Below are 20,380 nucleotides of genomic sequence, written 5' to 3'. Positions count from 1 at the left end.
ACGGAACCGACGCTGGATTAGCACAGCGGGACCAGGTAAGTGGGGATTTTAGTGTAGGCGAAAAAATACGGGGTTATCCAAAAGAGCAAAAATATTTAGTGCGAGAAATTACGGGCTTAGCGGTTAGGGGGTTAAAACTGGCCAAGCTTTACCAAGGCTTTTAAAAGGTACCTGTTGCTAGAATAAATATGGAAAACATAAGTTCCCTGGACAAAGTGCCGATCAGTCCTGCACTCCAGAGAGCCGCAGCTTGAAGAATCTTCAGCATCCAATACATTACCGACTGTAGGATGCTTGCTCCTTGTTGCACTCAGAGTTTTAATCTGCCAGCCCCTATGTCACCATTGTTCATGAAAGTGACTGAGTGTTCTACAAGAAGAAACAAGGGACCAGGGAAGCAAAATCTGACACTCTGGAACTGTTGGATGCTGTTGCAGTGAAAGTGGAAATGTAATAACTTTCTTTTGTGTAGACAGAACTTCCTAAAACTTATTCTAATGCCAGTCACTTTAACAAACCTTAACTTGGCCCTGCATCCACAGCCTTATATTCAGGCCCTGTGTACATCCGTAGTACTAGTTTTGCAGTAATCAGCAACCAGAAACAGTGTTGGTGAGACCTAAATTGAAGGTTTAGGTGAATATAATCGAGGTAAAAATGGCCAAATAAAGAAAGAATTTAGAGTAACACTTATGTTTCTGTTGGTGTACATGCCCCAACTTCCATTTTCTTCAATTGTCCTAACCGCCTATGTCATCGAGTGTGAAGCTAAGCAAAAATCACAATTTTAACCTGCCATCAAAAAGCTAAGCTCAGTTATATCAAAGCCATTGTTTCCCAGTTTTAGAGACTCTTTAATCACTGGCATGGTACCAATGGATTGGTGTAGGGCCAATGTGGTTCCTATCTTTAAAAAGGGAGCAAAGTCATTACCTAGTACCTACAGACTGGTAACTTTTATAGTTGGGAAGGTCCTAGACAGTTAAAGACCCACACTGAAAAGTTTTTGCTAGAAAATAATCTAAGTGATAGTCAGTATGGATTCAAGAAAGACCAAAGTTGTTAAACAAATTTACTCTCTTTTTATGAGGAAGTAAGTAAACAGGTAGACAGAGGAGTAGCAGTTGATATAGTGTACTTGGATTTTGCTAAAGCATTTGACACAACACCCAACAGATGGTTAATATGCAACACAGGTAGCCCAGATCATAACACTGCCCCCACAGGCACCCCAGATCTTAACACTGCCCCCACAGGTAGCCCAGATTTTAACACTGCCCCCACAGGTAGCCCAGATCTTAACAATGCCCCCACAGGTAGCCCAGATCTTAACAATGCCCCCACAGGTAGCCCAGATCCTGACACTGCCCCCACAGGTAGCCCAGACAGGTAACACCGCACCCATAGGCTTAGGGACATTTGTTTTAACCAGGTATTATATTTATTTAGTTATAAAGTACTTGTGATGTTTTTTTCTTGCAGGCAGTTCTGTTCTTTATTGGGACTCAAAGCCAAGTAGGATGTGGTATGGAAATCCAAGTAGGATGTGGTAGCTAGGGTGTGATGATAAGTGGGCAGCCCACAGCTGGGCTCTGCATGGCACCCCCAATAATCTGGTTTGTCTTGCGCTGTTGATTGGATTGAGACAACTCTTACAGACCTTCTTACCTTAAAGCTAAACTGAAGCCTTATGTCATTTTATCTCTTTGCAGATTTATACCCCCACATGCCATGATTTGTAGATCAGTTTTGCTTTCTTTTAAAGAATCAAATTCAAGCTCCTGTGCTTTGCATTCAAATCCCTCCACAGTTCTTGTCCCACTTACTTTTTTGACCTGGTAAAAAAAAAAAATACTCCCCTACCTGCTTCTCTTCACTCCTCATATGACCTACTAATGACGTCCTATTCGTCTTGTCCCCACATTCTGCTCATTAAAAGAGGCCTTACAACCCATTTTTTTCAAACTTGCCTACCCATCTTACTCTGTATTTTGAAACCATCACTTATTCCCACCACTATATATCTCCCCTCCTATTGTGTGTAAATTCCCCCACCAATTAGATTGTGAGCTCTTCTCTTGTTCTGTGTCACTGTCTGTATTTGTCTGACATTTGCAATCCCTATTTAATGTACAGCACTGCGTAATATGTTGGTGCTATATAGTTCCTGTTTAATAATAACTTAAGGTCAATAGGTTTAGAAAATATATCTTTAAATATGTTTATCAATCTGTTGATAAACATATTTATGGATAGAGGACTGGCTTAAATGGATAGAGAACTGGCTTAAAGGCCACATTTAGGAAGTACTGAAGTATAGATTCACACTTTGAATGAAAATAAGGTTTATTAGTACTTCAGGGTAAATTGTTGGAATCATTACTGTTTAACATCTTTATAAATGATAGAGAGTTTGGAATTGAAAGTACCATTTCTGTGTTTGCAGATGACACTAAACTATGTAATGGAAATAAATCCATACAGGATGTCTATAATCTACAAGCAGATGTGGATGTATTCTTTGATTGGGCAGCCAAGTGGTAAATTACATTTAAAAAAGAGAAATGTAAAGATGCACTTGGGGGTTCAAAACATTCATGCTTCATACTAAGGGAAATACATTGGGGGAGTCAGGAATGGAAAAGGATCTGGGGGTTCTGGTAGCTAGCAAAGTGCTTTCTTGTATTAAAAGAGGAATAGATTGCAGAGATGGAGATATAATCCTGCCCCTGTGCAAATCATTGTTTAAACTTAATCTGGAATATGCAGTTCAATTTTGGGCACTAGTTCACAAGGGTACTAGGATATTGTGAAATTGGAAAGAATGCAGAGAAGGGCAACTAAACTTAAAAAAAAAAAAATTGAAGGGGTTCAGCTATGAGGAGAGATTATCTGAACTGAATCTATTCCCTGTTGAGAAGAGAAGTTTAAACTCCGGATAAGGAAGGGATTCTTGTGGAACCATCTCCCTCAGGAAGTAGTTTCAGCAAGTTCTGTAGATTTCTTTATGCTGGATGCTTTTCTAGAAGCACAGAATATTACTGGGTATTATAATTTTCAAGTAAAGGCAACAAAGACGTTTGATCCAGGCAACATTCGGTTTTTGATTTTTTGAGCAAATTGAACTAGGCTTTATAAGGTTTTTTTTTTTTTTTTTTTGTGGATCCACTATGTCTATAGGGTTTTTATCAGGAATATGTTTATTTCCCTAGTGGTAACTATCAGAACAGGAATGGAAGAGAAAACTATAACTAGGGAACAGTAGTACTGATAATATTGAGGAAATTTGCATAGATTTGGAGAGATTTTCTATCACTTATTGTTGTGGGTCTGAGACAGGATGTGAAATCTCCTAAATGGGATACAGTTGACAAAAAAAAGAAAAAAAAGAATGAAAAGGATTATATTCCTTACCTACACTATCCAAAGTGGAAAAATATTTTAATAATAACAAAAAGAACCCTTACATTAGGACAAAGCTGACCATTCTCACCTGCCGTATTGCCTTATGAGCTGCATTGTAATTCTCCTCATCCTCCATATTACTGAATGATCTTGCATTCGATAGGCGGTCAAGCAGTTCTTCTTTCTGGGTACGCATCTGTGCCAGAAAAGTCTCTGTGCCTTTACCGAAATGCAAAAAGACATTAACACATGCATGAAAAGCTAACCAATTTTAAGACCGCATATGCCAAATAAATAAATTGGTGTGCCCACCTAGTCGTCTAAACCCAGGTACCATATCAACAAACGTAGCAGCTCCGTCGATGAGTGGAGCGGGAAGATGATAGCGGAACTGGTGTCCAAGTGTCAACAGGTGGTGAGCTATATACATGCAGTTGTTGTGATGAATAGCAGACAGCTGCGGAAGTTTCTGAAGGTTCTGTCTGTAAAGTAGAGCCAGTGATAATATTATTACATGGGTTCTGACCCCTTACCTAGCTCCAGTCATAAACTAAACAAAAAAATAAATGAAAGATATTTTGGCAATACAAACACTAAGATTTGCAGCTATTGAAACTAAAAGTGTACAGGTAGTCCCTGAGTTAAGGATATCTGACATACGGGCAGGGCGCAGGCTTGGGGGGAGAGAAGAAATCTTTTGCTGTTCTGCAAGCTCTTGTAACTCTTTAATGACCAAGACAAACTCTATGTTGAGACAAACATCTGTCCTAATTGCATTCATTTGTTCAACTGTCACTGGAAACAATCATGAAAGATCATTTCAGGGATACAAAATCATGAGTGTGTATTTGTAGTCATGAAAATGCAAAACATTGTTATATGACCTTTGTTGTCTACATGGTTAAAGGTACACTAAGCAAATTCTGATACCGCACCATCCTTGTCTGGCACCATTTGTTGTGATAACAGCTCAGCAACACATTTAAGGCCTAAAAGTCTAACATATGGATGTTTCCTGGCACAAACTGTAACATTCTCAGCAAAGTTACTTACAAACAACCAGCAGACTGCACTGCAGAATTTGTTTGCAAGAACAGGATAATTACTAACATATAACCTGCCTTTTATCAAAAAAGCAGAATATTTCCTTTGATGTTCCGTTTGCCTAGTTTCTTCATACAGCAGGTGCTCGCTCATGCGGATTTTAGTGCACTTCTATAGTAAAGTATACTCTCTTCAAAAAGAAATTACTGCTGAGTAAAGGTCACTGCTACACAAAAGGTAATTCACTTTAAGCAAGATTTAAACGTTAATCCCAAAAAGAACACCTGCATTGGGTCACTTCATGTATATGTAACAGTGTTGACGGGAACGTGTTCTTTCAGACAAGTTCAACTTGACTTCTACCTTCAGTACATCTGAATTTAAAAGGTTGGTCAAACCAAAACGGGTACTTTAAGTGTTATGAGACACTCGAAGCTGAATGCACTTGTCTCAGGAACTACTAAAATATCTGTATCAAAGCTCCTAGGTATGCAACCCTAAGGAGTCCTTTTTTAATGGATTCAATATAATAGAAAAGTCCAACGATGATTGGCAAAACTGGTCAGGGGTAAAAGAAGGGGAGAAACCCAAAATTACAAGGTGAGCAGGAGCTACGGTAAGAATATATTTAAAGTTTAACTTGTGACAGCAGGCTATATCTGGCAAAATAATTTTTCATTCTGTTCATCCAGTCTTGCAATTGTCATACATCTACCTACTGCCAGTCAGGATAATCACTTTACCAGTTCTTGACTCATTGTTTATGCAGACTGGAAGCAAAAAGGTGAGCAGGAAATAAATGTGACAACTGCCTGCTTTGCAGGACGCCGATGGGACCGGGTAAGGCTTTTTTACTTTTTTAGCTACCCCGAGTAGCTCGGGGATACCGCTTTCAGCTGCAGCTGCACCCGGGTATACCACTCAGGAGGTTAAAGGCAACTTATATTTTAATAAGTGGGACAAAGCTTTGATTCACAATTCTTTCCAGCAAACACTACAATGTGACTCGGGATTACCGCTATTTGTGGGTAAAATCCACCCCAAATCACACTCGGGAATAACGCTAGGGGGGGGTTAATTTCCGTTATAGTTTTTCATATTTATAAGCAGATCATATGCTTCTTTTCAGATACTGCCACATAACATAACCTGGATCTTTCTAGGAAAATAAGACCTGGGAAATGCTTCTGTATTGTGAGCAGGAAAAAAAAAAAGCATGGAGCATATACCAGATCACCTAGGCATAAAAGGATGAACAGTTAATGCAAATACTTCAAGCCATGAAGGTCATGAGGATGCTGGAACACTCACTTGTGATACGTTGGGACAACATCATAGAACAGATGAAAAATGTTTCTGACAGTGTAGAATAGCTGGATGGAGCTGAAAAGAAGGCGATGGAGAAAATACATTACAACTACTAAACACAAACATAAAAATGTGCACATGTATCACTTTGAAAAAAAGCAAGAAAACACAAAATTTGTTTTTCTAAATAAATATGTAATTAGCAGTCATATCCGCTGCTTCTTTAAATCTCACTGGCCTTATTCATTTTAAAGGACATTTGTGAGGGGATTAACATGGGGATTACCAGTGCCGAGTTTCATTAAAAAATGCATGTTGCGTGGCTCTCTGCCTTCACCACAAACAGCACATGAAGTCTGAACTTCAGACTTTTTCCTGTTCACGAAAAGCACTGAAAAAACAGCATAAAGTCGGGCAATGAGTATAATTAAGGCAAATCCAGAATGGCAAAATCTTTATTTTACCCGGAACAGCATAGAAATCCTCAAAGTCTTGGAATGACACTTTATAAAAATATTCTCTATTTGCTAAAATGTTGCATACAAGAATGGACCAAATTGGTGGTTTTGTGAATTTTCTAAAAAGGCCACGAGGTTGCTGCAAGAATCTTTAGGATGTCGTTTCTGGCAAGAAATTACATTTTATTGTTTTTTTTTCCCCAGCCTATAAAATGAATGCCATAACACCAGTCCTTACCACTGCTTTAAATACACTGCTCATTTATAAAGCACAACAAATAAAACTGGCAGACATACTGAACTCTATGAGAGTACTGCAGTAAGCAACAAAAGTCACATGAAGGTCTCTCTTCCAATCACAAAACTTCCTTTGCTTTGTTGAGCAAGGAGCACTATTTAAAGCTCCGCTAATTACACATAGTGGACACATTTCTTTTAAAATAGGGTGGGCAGTGCTGTGGGCAATAAGTATAGTAGAGAGCATTATAGTATTTACTATCTCTCTAATATCACCAAGATTAAAGTCCAGCTATAGTCAAATATGTAGGAATGTTTATGATATTTAAAAGTATATACAAGTGGTCAAGATTTTTTTCTATGACTTGGGCCAGAGCATTTAAATTAGGTCATTTTAATGATCACAGACTGATGCTAGAGCCTAGCTTGCTTGTTTTGTCCTCTTACCAAGGTGGATTGCTGGCTGTGGCCTCAGAGAGGGTCTGGTAAGCAAGCTGCATAAGTTTCTCCACAGACTCGCTAATCCTGCAAGTAGGCAAAGAGAAGGTGTGTGGGCTGAGCTTGACCTCATTTTCTAAAGCCGATGCTTCATGTGAAGGGCTCTTTTGGCCCTTTACTTTCTCTCCACTAGGGCTTTGAAGTTTTGGCAGTGTTACTTTAGATTCTGGCGTAATCTAAGATAAATAAATAAAAAAAAAAAAAGGTGAGCATACATTCATATTGCTTAGACTTTTATCTTTCATTTAAAGTAGAAGTAAACCAGCAATAGGCACCTACTCCTGTTCCCCTGCAGGATGCCATCATTTTCTTCTCCTCCTGGAGACCGGGCCAGGAGAACATAACTCCTGCACAGACCCACAGAATTTATTACTCCTGGCACATGCAGTGGAAGCCAGCATTGCCAGGTATCCTGAGCTGAGCATGCTTTTTTGACTGATACCTGTAGAAATCAGGCAGGTTGGAGGGATTAATGCTGAAGAGACATTACCTGTCCCTTCCTGCAAATATACCCTGCTGGATCATGGATTTTTACTTCTGCTTCAAAACTATTAAGGCTCTGTTTAAGGGGAACACAATCCAGAGTATTTTTTGTTTCTTTTTCAGAGTTCAGTGCTGCTCCTTATACATTTTAAGTTTTTGTAGTCTACCCCAACGTGTTCCACCTCATCTTGTTTAGAACAGATAAGGCTTTAAATTGGAATAGTGAAAAATGTAAGCTCAAAATGAACATTAGCAATGTACTTCATTTTCATATCAATGCTTTACTGGCACTTTACTGCTTTACTGGCACACACATTAGGTTTACGTTAATTACTAGCAATACATTTAGATAGGATCAAGCAGATCAAGAAACACATTAGGAACATTGCAACATGTTAAAGCCTCTGACTCCTATTGAAAGAAAGAAAGCTGACAAATCTACTTCTCATTCATGGTCCATTCACAGGCTGAGAAAAAGGGATGACAAGGCAGTAAAAAAACTGCAGAACAGAAAAGGCAGGTCAAAGACCTGGTTCAGCACTCTGGAAGTAGATATGAGAACAGCATGAACAGAAACACATCGGCAGGGTAAGCAGCTTTCATATATGCATTTCAACTGTGTTTAAACATTTGCCTGCAGTTCATATCTAAAGCTTTTAAAGACTTCTTTAAGCTAAAGCTTCGAAGGACAGATCAGTAATATGATAAGTGTACAATATTCACCTTCACTGTGTTGTGTATCTCAGAGGTCATGAGGTTTCTTGCGGTCACAATCACATCTTGGCATTTCTTGCTGGCAAAATGAGCATTTACATTTCGAGCATATTTAAGCAGCTCTGTAGCATCGCCCTTCAGATATCGCATGCCTTTGAGAGTATTTTCGAACTCTTCAGTAGCTTTTATAACCTGCATTCAAAGGATAACTACTGTTGTCAGATGACACTGATTTAAGAAAGAAATATTAACAAAATGTAACACACAAACCTCCTCATACAGCTCAAGTTTGCTGCTGTTGGTAGGAATGGAATATACCAGACAGTCTTTAATGATGGCCTCAGAAATTTCCTCCCAGATCAAATCACCAAGAACTTCTGCTAGGACCACTTTATTTCCCTCCAAGACCTTCTGGCTTTCTAAAGGAGCATCTGGGGGAGTTAGAACAAAGGTTAAAAAAAGTTACAAGTAGTAAAAAGTAAGATGAACTGATAAGGGACTGAAATAAAAAACATAAATGCGATATGACCAAGAGTTTTAGATAAAGCTATTTCTACTAAGGAAATTCTCAAAGTATTCCAAAACATCCCATATCCGTGCTAAATACAGGAAACAACAATGTGCACGATATGCAGGGAATAATGCAGCAAATTTAAGATGCAGAATGGTCTGGCAATATCAAAAAGTTTGAAGAGGCATCAACATATAAACTTAGTTCAGTTGTAATTTGTACTGCTAAATACCTCTGTGTTCATGATCCTCAACTAAACCTATTGGTGAAACCGATGTCAGTGACTATTGGCATGTTCTTGTGCCACTTTCCCTCATATTTATTTGGAAGAGGGCAAAAAAGGAGACAATAGTTGGAAAATTTCACTATGTGGTCTGTAGTAAGATCTTCAAGCAGCATATTGTAAAATCAAAGAATACACCTCTCTACCAACCCCAACTCACCTAATTCACATGGAGTCATTCCCTTAAAGAGAAACCTAAACAGAAAAAACAACCAGGAGGTAATACTATTTGACAACAATAGACACTCAATGTCTATCCTGTCAACTAACTCCCTGGCTCCTGATGGCTTTTTGTTTAAGTTCTAAACTACACGTCGCATGCACCTCTTAGAGCTCAGATCTGAGCCAGCTGTGAGGGATAATGTAACGCCTGTGCACTATGAAGATGGTGGCTCCCTAGGATTCAGTGATTAAAGGTCCTGAACCAGTCATCACTGTAGGGCGACCGCACAAGGTAAGTATATGCCCCAATCTGCAATTTATGATTATGGTAAAAACTCATCCCACCCATCAACAAATTAATTTTGCTTTCATAGGACTGATTTATCATTCATACATCTCCAAATTATAGAGCAGTGCCATACCCAGTAAGTGCTTATGTAGTAACCCCAGGACCAGCTTCAGTTTCATGAACACTTGAGGTGGAGATGGATGTTCAAGCTCTGTCTTCATGCTTTCAAAACGAACTATTACTCCCTGAGGCTGAGACTCCACCAGAACGTGGAGGGATGGATACTTTACCAAAGGCTTAAGGATGTAATTCAGCAGTAATTGGCCTGTGGGAGAAAAGGAATAGGTTACTTACAGAACAGTATGCTGTACAATAGAAGAATGTTCAAAAAATAAGACTGCTCTTACTGAAAAATTTAAGCTTGGTATTTAGCTCTCCTAAGATAGCTAGAGCTTGAAGGACGGATCCTAATATTGGTCCAGAACGTGACTCATCAGTTGATGGCAAAGCACATAAGTGCAGTTCAGTCTTCAGGATCATTTCCAGACTTGAATAATCTTCATAGGGAAAAAAAACAGAATTATTCAAAAAGAGAGGTCAAGTCTAGTAGTAATAATATTTAGCTACAGATAAACACAGTATGTTTTTAGGTTTAACTCTCAAAACCTCTGCATTATTATTTTGACAGACTTCCCAACAGAAGACCAATATACCATGTACCATTATCTACCATCTAAGGAGCCCAATGTAAGCGTTGTCCTCTCTGCATAATGGTATTGATCTATGACTGACAAAATTTAAAAAAAAGTCAACAACTAACCTACATTTTGAGGACCCCTACACTCCTGCACTTAAATTTAAAGGTGTTGTGCTACATAAATCCTGCATGGAGTTCAAACTACTATCACCTTTGGATGGTGGAAGTTTCCACACTGCCATTTTCTGCCATTCCTCCCCAAGGTGGTACAACATATTCTGCTTCTGTACTGTGAGCTCTATTCCAAGTGATTTTAATACTTGCAGCTCAAAGCCCTTCCGAGATTTCAGTGTCTTCAAACAACTCTGGGCCTAGAGGAAACATCAACAGTGATCACTATAGGATACTGGTCCATTTCAATTTGCAAAAACACTAAGTAGTATACCTAAGTAATCAGTAGTAATATACCTAAACATAAAGCTATCATATTTAAGTATTGATAAATGGCTGTGTAAACAGTACTTGTAATTGGCCTCTGGCATTTGATGGTGAAGAATACAGGATGTGAATTTTGAACTAAGTCTTGGGAAAAACCTTTGGATCTGCTCTTATTGATGTATTTTCAAATTCAGAATACGTTTAAGACTAAATGAAAATCGTCTCCCCAGTGGCAACATCTTCTGCAACAGAGGAACGACCGTAAATACAGAAACATTTTGTGTTATCTCAGAAGAGACACATTTCTCCTGCAAGTCTGCATTTCTTTTCTTCTTGTTCAGTTACGGTTCACGTTCCTTTTTAACACCATATGAATCAATATATCTTTTTACATTGACCTGAACTTAGGCTACACCTATATGTGCAAAAGGGCCCTCGCCCTTCACACTGGAGAGGGAAGTTGCAGTGAATATTGCAGTACAAGTGGTAGCTGTGGCCAGCACCAACATTTGAGAAGACTTTATCTAAATCTGGCAACAAAGAACTCTATAAAACAGAAAGGTAAGTAAACCAGTATGAGACATTAGCAATAGTGACTTTTTTTTTCTGGTTTGGAGTGGATGCGTAGTGAAGAAGGTAAAGATCAATACCTTTTCTAGATGCTCAGCTGCACTAATGTAGTTCCTCTCAGATAAGGTCAAGTTATACTTCTCAATAGCACTATTAAACTGTAACAAAGCAAAAAGATAAAACAATATTAGCTAAAGATTGAAAATGATTTTAAAGTGCACTAATTGTACCAGTAATATAGACATTACATTTCATATATTCCAACTAAGAAGTCAAAACTTTAAAGAAAGTCATCCTTGGCAATTCTAGATGATTGCACAGTGAAGTAATTCATCGCAAAAAAAAATGTACAAGACTAAGTTTCAGTTTTTTTCTGTGTACTTATTATATGGCTAGCCAAAATTTTACTGTAACAGAAAATAGTAATGCTTATTGAGAATATGATAAAATAGTCTGGCCAGAGGTTCCCCTATAATATATATATNNNATATATATATATATATATATACATACACACACACACATATATACACACACACAAATATAAAGCAAATGTTGACACCCTAGGACAAGTGGAATATATATATATATATATACATACACACACACACATATATACACACACACAAATATAAAGCAAATGTTGACACCCTAGGACAAGTGGAATATGCACAATCACCACGTGAAAAAAAAAAAAGAAAAAATAGCTTGGAAAAAAAACACCCCAAGGACAGATGAGAGTAATTTACTATGCACCAAATACACAAGTTATAAGAACATGGACTGTGGCATTAAACATCAGTTATCTATCCACTTTTGGGTAAGGCTGTCATGTAAAGTATGGTGTTATAAGAGAAGGGTGTTTCTGCTTTATTGTGAGAAAACAATGTATGTCCACAAAGACTAACAGCTATTTTCTGTACTTGATAAAACAAAAAGCAAAAATGAATGCAGCAACCACATCTAAGAACTGGTACACTGCAATATTCTACATTTTTATTTTTTGGTTTAGACACCATTATACAATATTTATATAGGGCCTAGATGCTATTACACAGCGCTTTAAAAGTCCATAGTCACTGTTCCTCAAAGGAGCTCACAATCTAATATACCATACCATAGTCCTATGTCTAACACAGCCTAAGGTCAATTTGGGGGGAAATCCAATGAACCTAGCTCCATGTTTTTGGAATGTGGGGTGAAATTAAAGGAGTACCAGGAGAAAACCCACGGGGAGAACCTGCAAACTCTATTCAGACAGTGTCTGAATATGCTTTGTGGATGTCCGCACAAGTAGCTGAACATATGGCATATAATTGTTATGACAATCATTACTCGGCCTGTGCACATATGAGTTTACTTGGAAATCAAATAATATTGGTTGGCCTAGTGGCTAGTTCTTAAGTCCATGTTAAAGACATGCTTTAAAGCAAATAAACTAAACTGTACTTTAGTTGTGTAGGTTTTCAATAATGCATTAATGCAAATATTTTAAAGAAACCTGATACAATATGAGCTTTGTATGCTGTACATGTATACATCCTAGAGATGACATTATGAAAGAATTATGAGGGTCACCATTGTTGATCTTTGGTTCTCCTGGCTGCTAAAATGAAATTCAAACTTCATATACATAACATTGCCTCTGTGTATTGGTACCTCTTGAAGCTGTTGCAGAACTGCGAGAATAATTGTGTTTTTCTCAAGCTGTTGCTTTAACTCTGTAAATTCACTGATGGCCACTTTAAGGTCATTCTGCACCTAAACAAAAGGAGATAATTAATATATGAATATTATCCATCCACACAGATGTCAGAAAAATGTATATTGTATATATGAAAGATGTAAAATACTGGTCATAGGTAGACAAAATCTCGATTACATCATTGGGTTGTTAGATACATCAGCAGTAATGAAACTTGACTGGTAATTGTTTCCAGGATGCAATAACAATGACAAGTCATGATTTATATGTGATCCTAAATGAAAGGCTTTGAATGCCAGGAGTTCAGGGAGTCTGAAGCAGCTAAAAACCTGCTTGGCAGGCCAAATATGCCAGCTCATACAGACAGCAACTATGCTAAACTTTCATTTGAAATTTCCATATAATTTAGATGCACTTTCAGATGTTTTTGTTTAGTAAAAACATATTTTGTTAAAGGATCATGTCTCTAACAATCAGGTACATGTAGGAGAAATACAGGACCATTTTTTGGGAAAAATGTGTTTTAGCTGAGCAGTATAAACGATTGATATTAAATTGCACATTGGACCAACAGTAACCATTGAACCTGCGTAACTAACAGGTTGTTGATAAGACCAATTTAAATTTGGAAGCAGTTTGTGTATTATGTGTATTGACATAAGTGTTCCTCTGAAGCCAATCAGGCAGACACCAGTCTGAATGTATTCACAGACCATGTTACCAATTGTTTCCAGATAAACAATGTGAGTGAAGTGTACTTTTATCACAACGCACTGGTGGGAACAAGCCCTTACATCATCATCATCATCATCATCATCATCATCATCATCATCATCATCATCCNCCCCCCCCCCCCCCCCCCCTCCCGGACACAAACAGCCCACAGTATAATTAATATGTGCTTTACAAAATATTTGTCCTATTTTTATCAACGTTTACAGGGCTCCTTGTGGTAATATGATTTCGGGAAAGCAAGAAAAAAAAGCTGTCTTTAGGTGGCTTTCTGTGCATTCAAATGTGGCGAAGTTGGTACTTACTTCATTCTCTATCCTTAACTTTAGAAGGTCTACATCTTTGTTGAGGTTGTTTACTTGTGTCACCAGATATTCGGCACTTTGCATGCTGGGAAGGAACTCGTCATACTTCTTATTTATCATATCACACACTTCTCCCTGCAGAAATATCAATACATACATTTGTGACCAAGCAGGTTGGGAGCCAAGCCAAACAAACAGACCCAGTATTCACCTACACATAAAGCCTCCATACATGAAAACATTACAGGCAGCTGTTTGTTAATAGACACCTCCCAAACATCAACATGTAACATGTAACATCAAATAGATAAAACTTTTTTTTAGAATAACTGTACTCTAAAATATTCTTATAAGATTTTAGATAGCCTTTTGTGATCTATCCCATCCCTCGGAATGACCATACTTACCATGTCCAGAATAATATATAAATAAAATATAATAAAAGGTGGGGGGTCATGCAACAAATAAGTGGTATACAGTCATAAAATCACTGCACATAAAAAAGGTAGATAATTTATTCTCCTTATCTACTACAAAAAAATCTCAACTCAAAGTCCAGATTAGGACATGCTACCTGTATAACATGATCACAGAGTTTCAAAGTGAGTTTTCCTTCACAACAACTTCACAGGTGAAATGGCAAGTTGAAATACTAGAACACCGTATTGCACAATGTAGAAGCCCATTTAGGGATGTGATGTCCCTCCTAATAATACTGCAATCAAATGGCAAGCTTGACTGTCTATTGCATGTGTATGAGAATGTCTTCAGTATGTTTCATTATAAGAAATACAAAAAAACAAAAATGTATACTCAGATTTACATGCTAAAATAGCCATATTCCTGCAGCTAGGTACTATGGGCAGTGGGGTTGGGAAATTAACATATTACTTAGCAGCCTCCTGACCTTCTGCATGTCAACATTTGTAAAGCAAGAACTTTTTTTTGTTCCCATGACAACAACACTATTATACTTTTTTTTTGTAGCAAAACATGAAAAGGTTTTGTTGTTGCTGGTCAAGGTTACCCAAGTTTGTCCCCCAGCAAGAACCCACCTGGACTGGACCAGCATGGGAGGCAGCTGCTGCTCAGCTCCAGGACATTACTACTACGGACACAGTTTCCTATTACCTTAGTGGAATAGGAGGACAGAATTCATCCTCTTCAGCCATAGCTCAAAAAAAAAAATCTAAACCACTTGGCTTACCCACACTCATTAGTTTCCATAACACATTGCTATTCTCCCTCAAATATTGTCATTTGCTGTTAATCCCAAAGTTGTTTACTAGTGGGATTTGGAGTATGGGAACACTAAATATGAGAGCAAATATAATGTTTGATGTTCTCTTGAAAGTAAGCAACATTATTTTTATTCATTATCAGAGCAGAAGCCTAAAACTTCACAATGCACTCTCCAATGCCACCATCCACTGAACTAGAGGGGACCTACCTTCCAGCTCCACTATCTACAGCTCTCCAGGTGACCTTCCTTCCAGCTCCACTATCTACAGCTCTCCCACCCAACATGCACTTATTAAAAACAAAGTCACCCAGGGACAAAAACTATACTACAATGGAGAAAAGGAACCAAATCTGACCACTGAATAATATGTATTGAAAAACTAAGCTACAAGTGTAAACATCTCATCTATAGGTGATAAATGTACCTATAGTTCCCACATTGGCTTCATAAATAATTACTAGAAGAGCAAGCAAGATTGGAAAATGGTTCATCATATTTTCTGCTTTTTGAGCATTTTGCCAGCATTACTTTTTAACTATTCATCAAATGCCAGAAAAAAAAAATAACAAAACTTTTTTATCATCCATCTAGTACAAAGTATATTACATACTGTGGTGTCCACAGATCAAAGCCCAGACCCTGTAACAGGTCACATGGATCTATGAACACAGAGCTACATTTAGTAACATGACATTAGCTCTACATTTCTGGGATCTCATGTCACAGCAATACTTTGCCGAATATTCCAAGCCGGCAATGAACTAATATGTAGATAGGAAGGTTGTGCCAGGCTTGTCAAACATCCCATGGCATTGTGGAAGCAGATATAGCTGTATGGGTCAGTGGTCATAATCAGGTACAGTTCAAGGGCTAGCTCAAGAAGAAAAGTCTTTCACAGCTATTCTTTTGAATGGGAACAAAACACATTAAATTGGAACTAAAGTAAAAAAAAAAAAAACACACCTTTAACTGTGCAGATTAGTGGGGAGGTTTCTTCTATTGGGTCCCACGTCCCACGTGCGTGTGATCTGCAATTTTTTTCTCACATTCAAATGGAAATAAAAAAAAAAAAAACATACTGTTAATCCCGCAGGTTCCTCAGTGGTGCTAGTCCCTCCCGCCTCGTCCTGGAATTCTTTTGCGTCCCAGCGCTGCGGAAGCGCCGCTGTCTTTAATCTTGTCTTCCATCTTCTTGTCTTTTTGGCACGTCACCCGATCTCACACTGCGCAGGTGTGCTTGCATGAGATCGGCAACTTTTTCCTTTAATAGAAAAAATGCCCTTTCTGCACATGTCCAAGATCAGGGCATGCACAGAAGAAGCACCCAGAGCCTCCCGGGATGCGTGACGTAGATATCCCGGAAGGCTCTGCACTCCCATTCAGTCTTGATCACCTTGACATTTTTCCTTTATATATAAGGGTTGTCTACCCTTTTATGTAAAGTGAAAATGTGGAGTTTAGGGACTCTTTAACCTCCCTAGCGGTAATCCCGAGTGTGGCTAGGGGTTAAATTTCATTACAAAAAGGGGTAACCCCAAGCCACACTGCGGGTGGAATCGAGGGCTTACATGGTCCCCACAAGCCTGCAGCATCCTCCAGTGATGCCGGCCCGGAATCTGTGTCCCCTTGCCGATGCGTGTACGCGTGGGCGGTGTGCGCTGGGGGGAGTGGGACTCCGTTATGGCGGGAAATTTAAAACAAGTAGTTTTTTTTAATGTCAAATGTACCGCTTTGACATTTACCTCCGGGGCGGTTAATTTCTGTCTGGATTTATATGTCTAAAAGCAGTATATTGTCTTTCATGAAAATGTGTTTTACATTGTAGGCCTGTAATTCTTAGGCATACCTCACTGAAATATGTCCAATATTTAATACATTTAACAAAAAACTTTAAATAAAAAACACAAAAATCTGTTTAAAACAAACAAAATATTTGTCTGTTAAAAATAAGTAAATCAAAAATACTGAAACCTGTAATATAACTGTACAGTAGTATACAGAATATAAATAAATATATATATCACATGCACTGACGTCACAAGGAACTGCGGGGGAACATCAGCGCACTCGCAGGGGTACAGATCCTAGGAAGAGGACACGGCCAGAGGATGTGATCGGACGGGCAGGACACTGGAGGAAGCCAGTGGGACCAGGTTAGGTCTTTATTTTTTATGTTTTTAGCTACCCCGAGTGTGGCTCAGAGTTACCACTATCAGCTGTTTTTTTTTTTTAACCTGGGCCACACTCGGGGTTACCCACCAGGGAGGTTACAGAAAGGGCCCTAAGATCTGGCATGTGCAAAAGAGGGGAGCCAAGAGCCTACCGGGATTTTCTTTAATAAGGGTTTTTCACTTAAAAAAATGACAATTTCTACTTCATGTATAAGGGTTCTCTACCCTTTTAGATGCAGTAAAAATTTTGAGTTTAGGTCTATTTTAACAAATAACTAAACTTAAAAACTGCAAAAAAAATAAAAATACACTTACCTTTAATCCCGCAGGGCAGTCCGATCCATCCAGCATCAGGTCCCATGTCACCATCTTCAGGTCCCGCGTCACAGAGTCGTCACCATCCTCTCCTTTCCTTCCTGGTTCTTCATCCTAACGTCACCCGATCCAGTCGCGAGATTGGTGACGTAGAATAAAAAAAAATTTTGCCGAACTCACCCCACATGCGTGAGATTGGCAAACTTTTCTATTTGCGCAAAAAGTCTCGTTCTGTGCATAACTGAGATGCTCGAGCATGCGCAGAGGAGGGGCCTAAGAGCCTCCCGGGATGCGTGACGTAGGTATCCCAAGAGGCTTTGCACTCCAATTCATTCTCCAGGTTGCATCTAAAAAAAAAAAAATATATATACAGAAAAACAGAACTCTATTATGTAAAGTGACATTTCTGAGTTTAGCTACGCTTTAAGGAAATAGAGCACCGCAACCTGCAGTGCCATAGAGACTTCACACAACACATGTGACACAACGACACCAATGGGCTGTAATTATCATTTGTGATGGGATTATTGTCATTATTGATATCTAATAATAATAATGTCTATGTGTGAGGACACCATATACCCAGATAGCAGTGTGTGGCAGCATTACACCCCCAGAATGACAGCTGGCACACATATACTGAACACACCAGCATGACCCTATCACTCAGCATAGTGCACAGCTTTCCTTAGCATTGCATTATATGTGTCCCTCTTCACCATGACAGGTCCTCTTTGTTATCAGACATAAACTGCCCCTACCTTCACCTCCTCCACCCTCCGGGACAGCCGGTTGATTTTCGTGCCCAGGTCCTCTTTCTCTAGACGACCAGAACTGGCCAGCACCTCGGTCACAAACGACGCCATCCCGCCAGCCAGAAACCCCTTTAGTGCCTAGCGCTGACGGAGCCGCTTTCAAACTGGTAGTGTCAACCCAGACCGCGAAGCATGCCGGGATTGTAGTCCTATTTCCCAGGATCCTCAGCCACCCCCACAACACGGCTCAGGGTTGGGACTACCAAACCCGGCATGTACCGCGCACAGCAATGACATTCAAGCGTGACGTAAGGACGTGTCAGGGTTCAAAAAGGATGCTGGGAGACGGAGGTAGCTTCGTGGCTGTCATAGGGCGGACCAGGGTGAGACGTAAACACTATAGGGGGCGGAGTCTGATGGACTGAGGAGAGTTGTCTTGTATCTGTTATTGTAATCCAGATGGGGAAATGTTTACATACACCGCCCCCTGGTGGAGAAGTGACAGATTTGCTGGTGTAGCCCTTATAGCTGAAGTGTGCCAAGATAAATGGCAGCTATTGAATTTTCTCTGGGCAAACCCAACTGAACTTTCAGTTTAAATCAGCTAAATATATCCCAGGTGCTTTAAAACAAAAGTGTTCCAATTCAGTTACAATTAGCCTGAGGAGAAAGGATGTGCCATGCCTGTTCCATGTGTGGAAGCAGTGGTCTCTCTGCAGAGATCTAACAAGTCCCATCCTGGCTCAGACCTATAGCTCTATATTTGGCAAATATTATGTTCCCTGAAATTTAAAGGTTTAGTTCTAACTACCAAAAACATGCAGTTAGGTTGTCTTCCTCCAAAAAACTGACCTTGGACTACAATAGTGACATATGACTATGGTAGGTACATTAAATTGTGAGCCACTTTGAGGGACAGTTAGTGTTATGACTATGGACTTTGGATAGCACTGCGTAATATGATGGTGCTATATAAATACTGTGTAATACTAATATTAACTCTGCAGGGGATATAAATAACGTCTACAAAGAGACCACTGCTTCCAGTCATTTATTACAACAAGCTTAGATTGTGGCTGCTTTCTAAAGAAATCTAAGGAACATTTGTAAAACTGAAATATGGTTCCGCATTCCAAAATTGCAAGAACAGGGGAATAATGTATTATTGCAGAGGACAGGTGATGTACATTCTGTAATTAAACAAACTTACCTGTCTATTCACTATTAGGGATGAGCGAGCATGCCTCTGGTATTCTCGCAAAAAGTTTACTCGAAGTTCTGATGGGTTCGCAAAATTTGTGATGGGATTATTGTCATTATTGATGATATCTAATAATAATAATGTCTATGTGTGAGGACACCATATACCCAGATAGCAGTGTGTGGCAGCATTACACCCCCAGAATGACAGCTGGCACACATATAGAAAATGATAGAAAATTAGTGGTCTTAGAGCTCCCCTGGTCATGTCCATAAATGCTTTGAGGGCGCTTTATTGGTCTTTCTCCAAATCTTTAAAGGGTGCTCAATAGTCTGGTATGCCATACCTACCTTTGGAGCCAAATGAATAGTAACATTTGGAAAGTTTGGGTTAATAAGAAAGTTTTGGGAATAAAAAACAGTTTTTTACCTTGCATTTTTGATGTGATGTTTTTACACTCCAGTATAATATTAAACAGGATTTATATAGCACCAACATATTACGCAGCACTTTACATTAAATAGGGGTTGCAAATGACAGACAAATACAGACAGTGACACAGGAGGAGAGGACCCTGCCCCGAAGAGCTTACAATCTAGGAGTATACATGGATGTACTATTGTTATGACCTCATCCTTCTCAATCAATCTATAAGTACCTTATTCTGATGAAGCAGACGATGCTCTGCGAAATGCGTCATCATTTTAAGTGGTACTGCTGAATATTCTAGCTAAAAAGTTCTTATAAACTATAGTTCGTAGAAACTAGGTGTATTGTTGTAATACAAGGTGTATATTATGTCAAATGTGTAAATAGCTGTGTGTGTGGTTTTTGAAAAGTTCTAAATGAGATCAAA

At 38.9% G+C, this 20,380-nt stretch overlaps 1 protein-coding gene across 1 annotated transcript in view; it reads right to left on the bottom strand.

Annotated features, from left to right (window-relative positions):
- ZW10 (zw10 kinetochore protein) overlaps positions 1 to 18,522 on the bottom strand; it is a 23,797-nt gene extending 5,275 nt beyond the window's left edge. The window contains exons 1-13 of the mRNA XM_072425999.1: positions 18,330 to 18,522; positions 13,840 to 13,974; positions 12,757 to 12,858; positions 11,178 to 11,255; positions 10,301 to 10,460; positions 9,800 to 9,949; positions 9,526 to 9,717; positions 8,418 to 8,578; positions 8,157 to 8,339; positions 6,900 to 7,126; positions 5,761 to 5,832; positions 3,718 to 3,887; positions 3,494 to 3,624 (exon numbers count right to left, since the gene is read on the bottom strand). Of these exons, the coding sequence (XP_072282100.1) occupies positions 3,494 to 3,624; positions 3,718 to 3,887; positions 5,761 to 5,832; positions 6,900 to 7,126; positions 8,157 to 8,339; positions 8,418 to 8,578; positions 9,526 to 9,717; positions 9,800 to 9,949; positions 10,301 to 10,460; positions 11,178 to 11,255; positions 12,757 to 12,858; positions 13,840 to 13,974; positions 18,330 to 18,434 (1,866 nt within the window). The 5' untranslated portion in view covers positions 18,435 to 18,522. The remainder of the gene's footprint in view (positions 1 to 3,493; positions 3,625 to 3,717; positions 3,888 to 5,760; positions 5,833 to 6,899; positions 7,127 to 8,156; positions 8,340 to 8,417; positions 8,579 to 9,525; positions 9,718 to 9,799; positions 9,950 to 10,300; positions 10,461 to 11,177; positions 11,256 to 12,756; positions 12,859 to 13,839; positions 13,975 to 18,329) is intronic.
- Between the last annotated feature and the right edge of the window lie 1,858 nt (positions 18,523 to 20,380).

Source organism: Pyxicephalus adspersus, chromosome 11 (genome assembly GCF_032062135.1).
Source record: "Pyxicephalus adspersus chromosome 11, UCB_Pads_2.0, whole genome shotgun sequence".
Classification (NCBI taxonomy): Eukaryota; Metazoa; Chordata; class Amphibia; order Anura; family Pyxicephalidae; genus Pyxicephalus; species Pyxicephalus adspersus.
The sequence above is the reverse complement of the archived record's forward strand: the minus strand, read 5'-3'. Positions and strand labels throughout refer to the sequence as shown.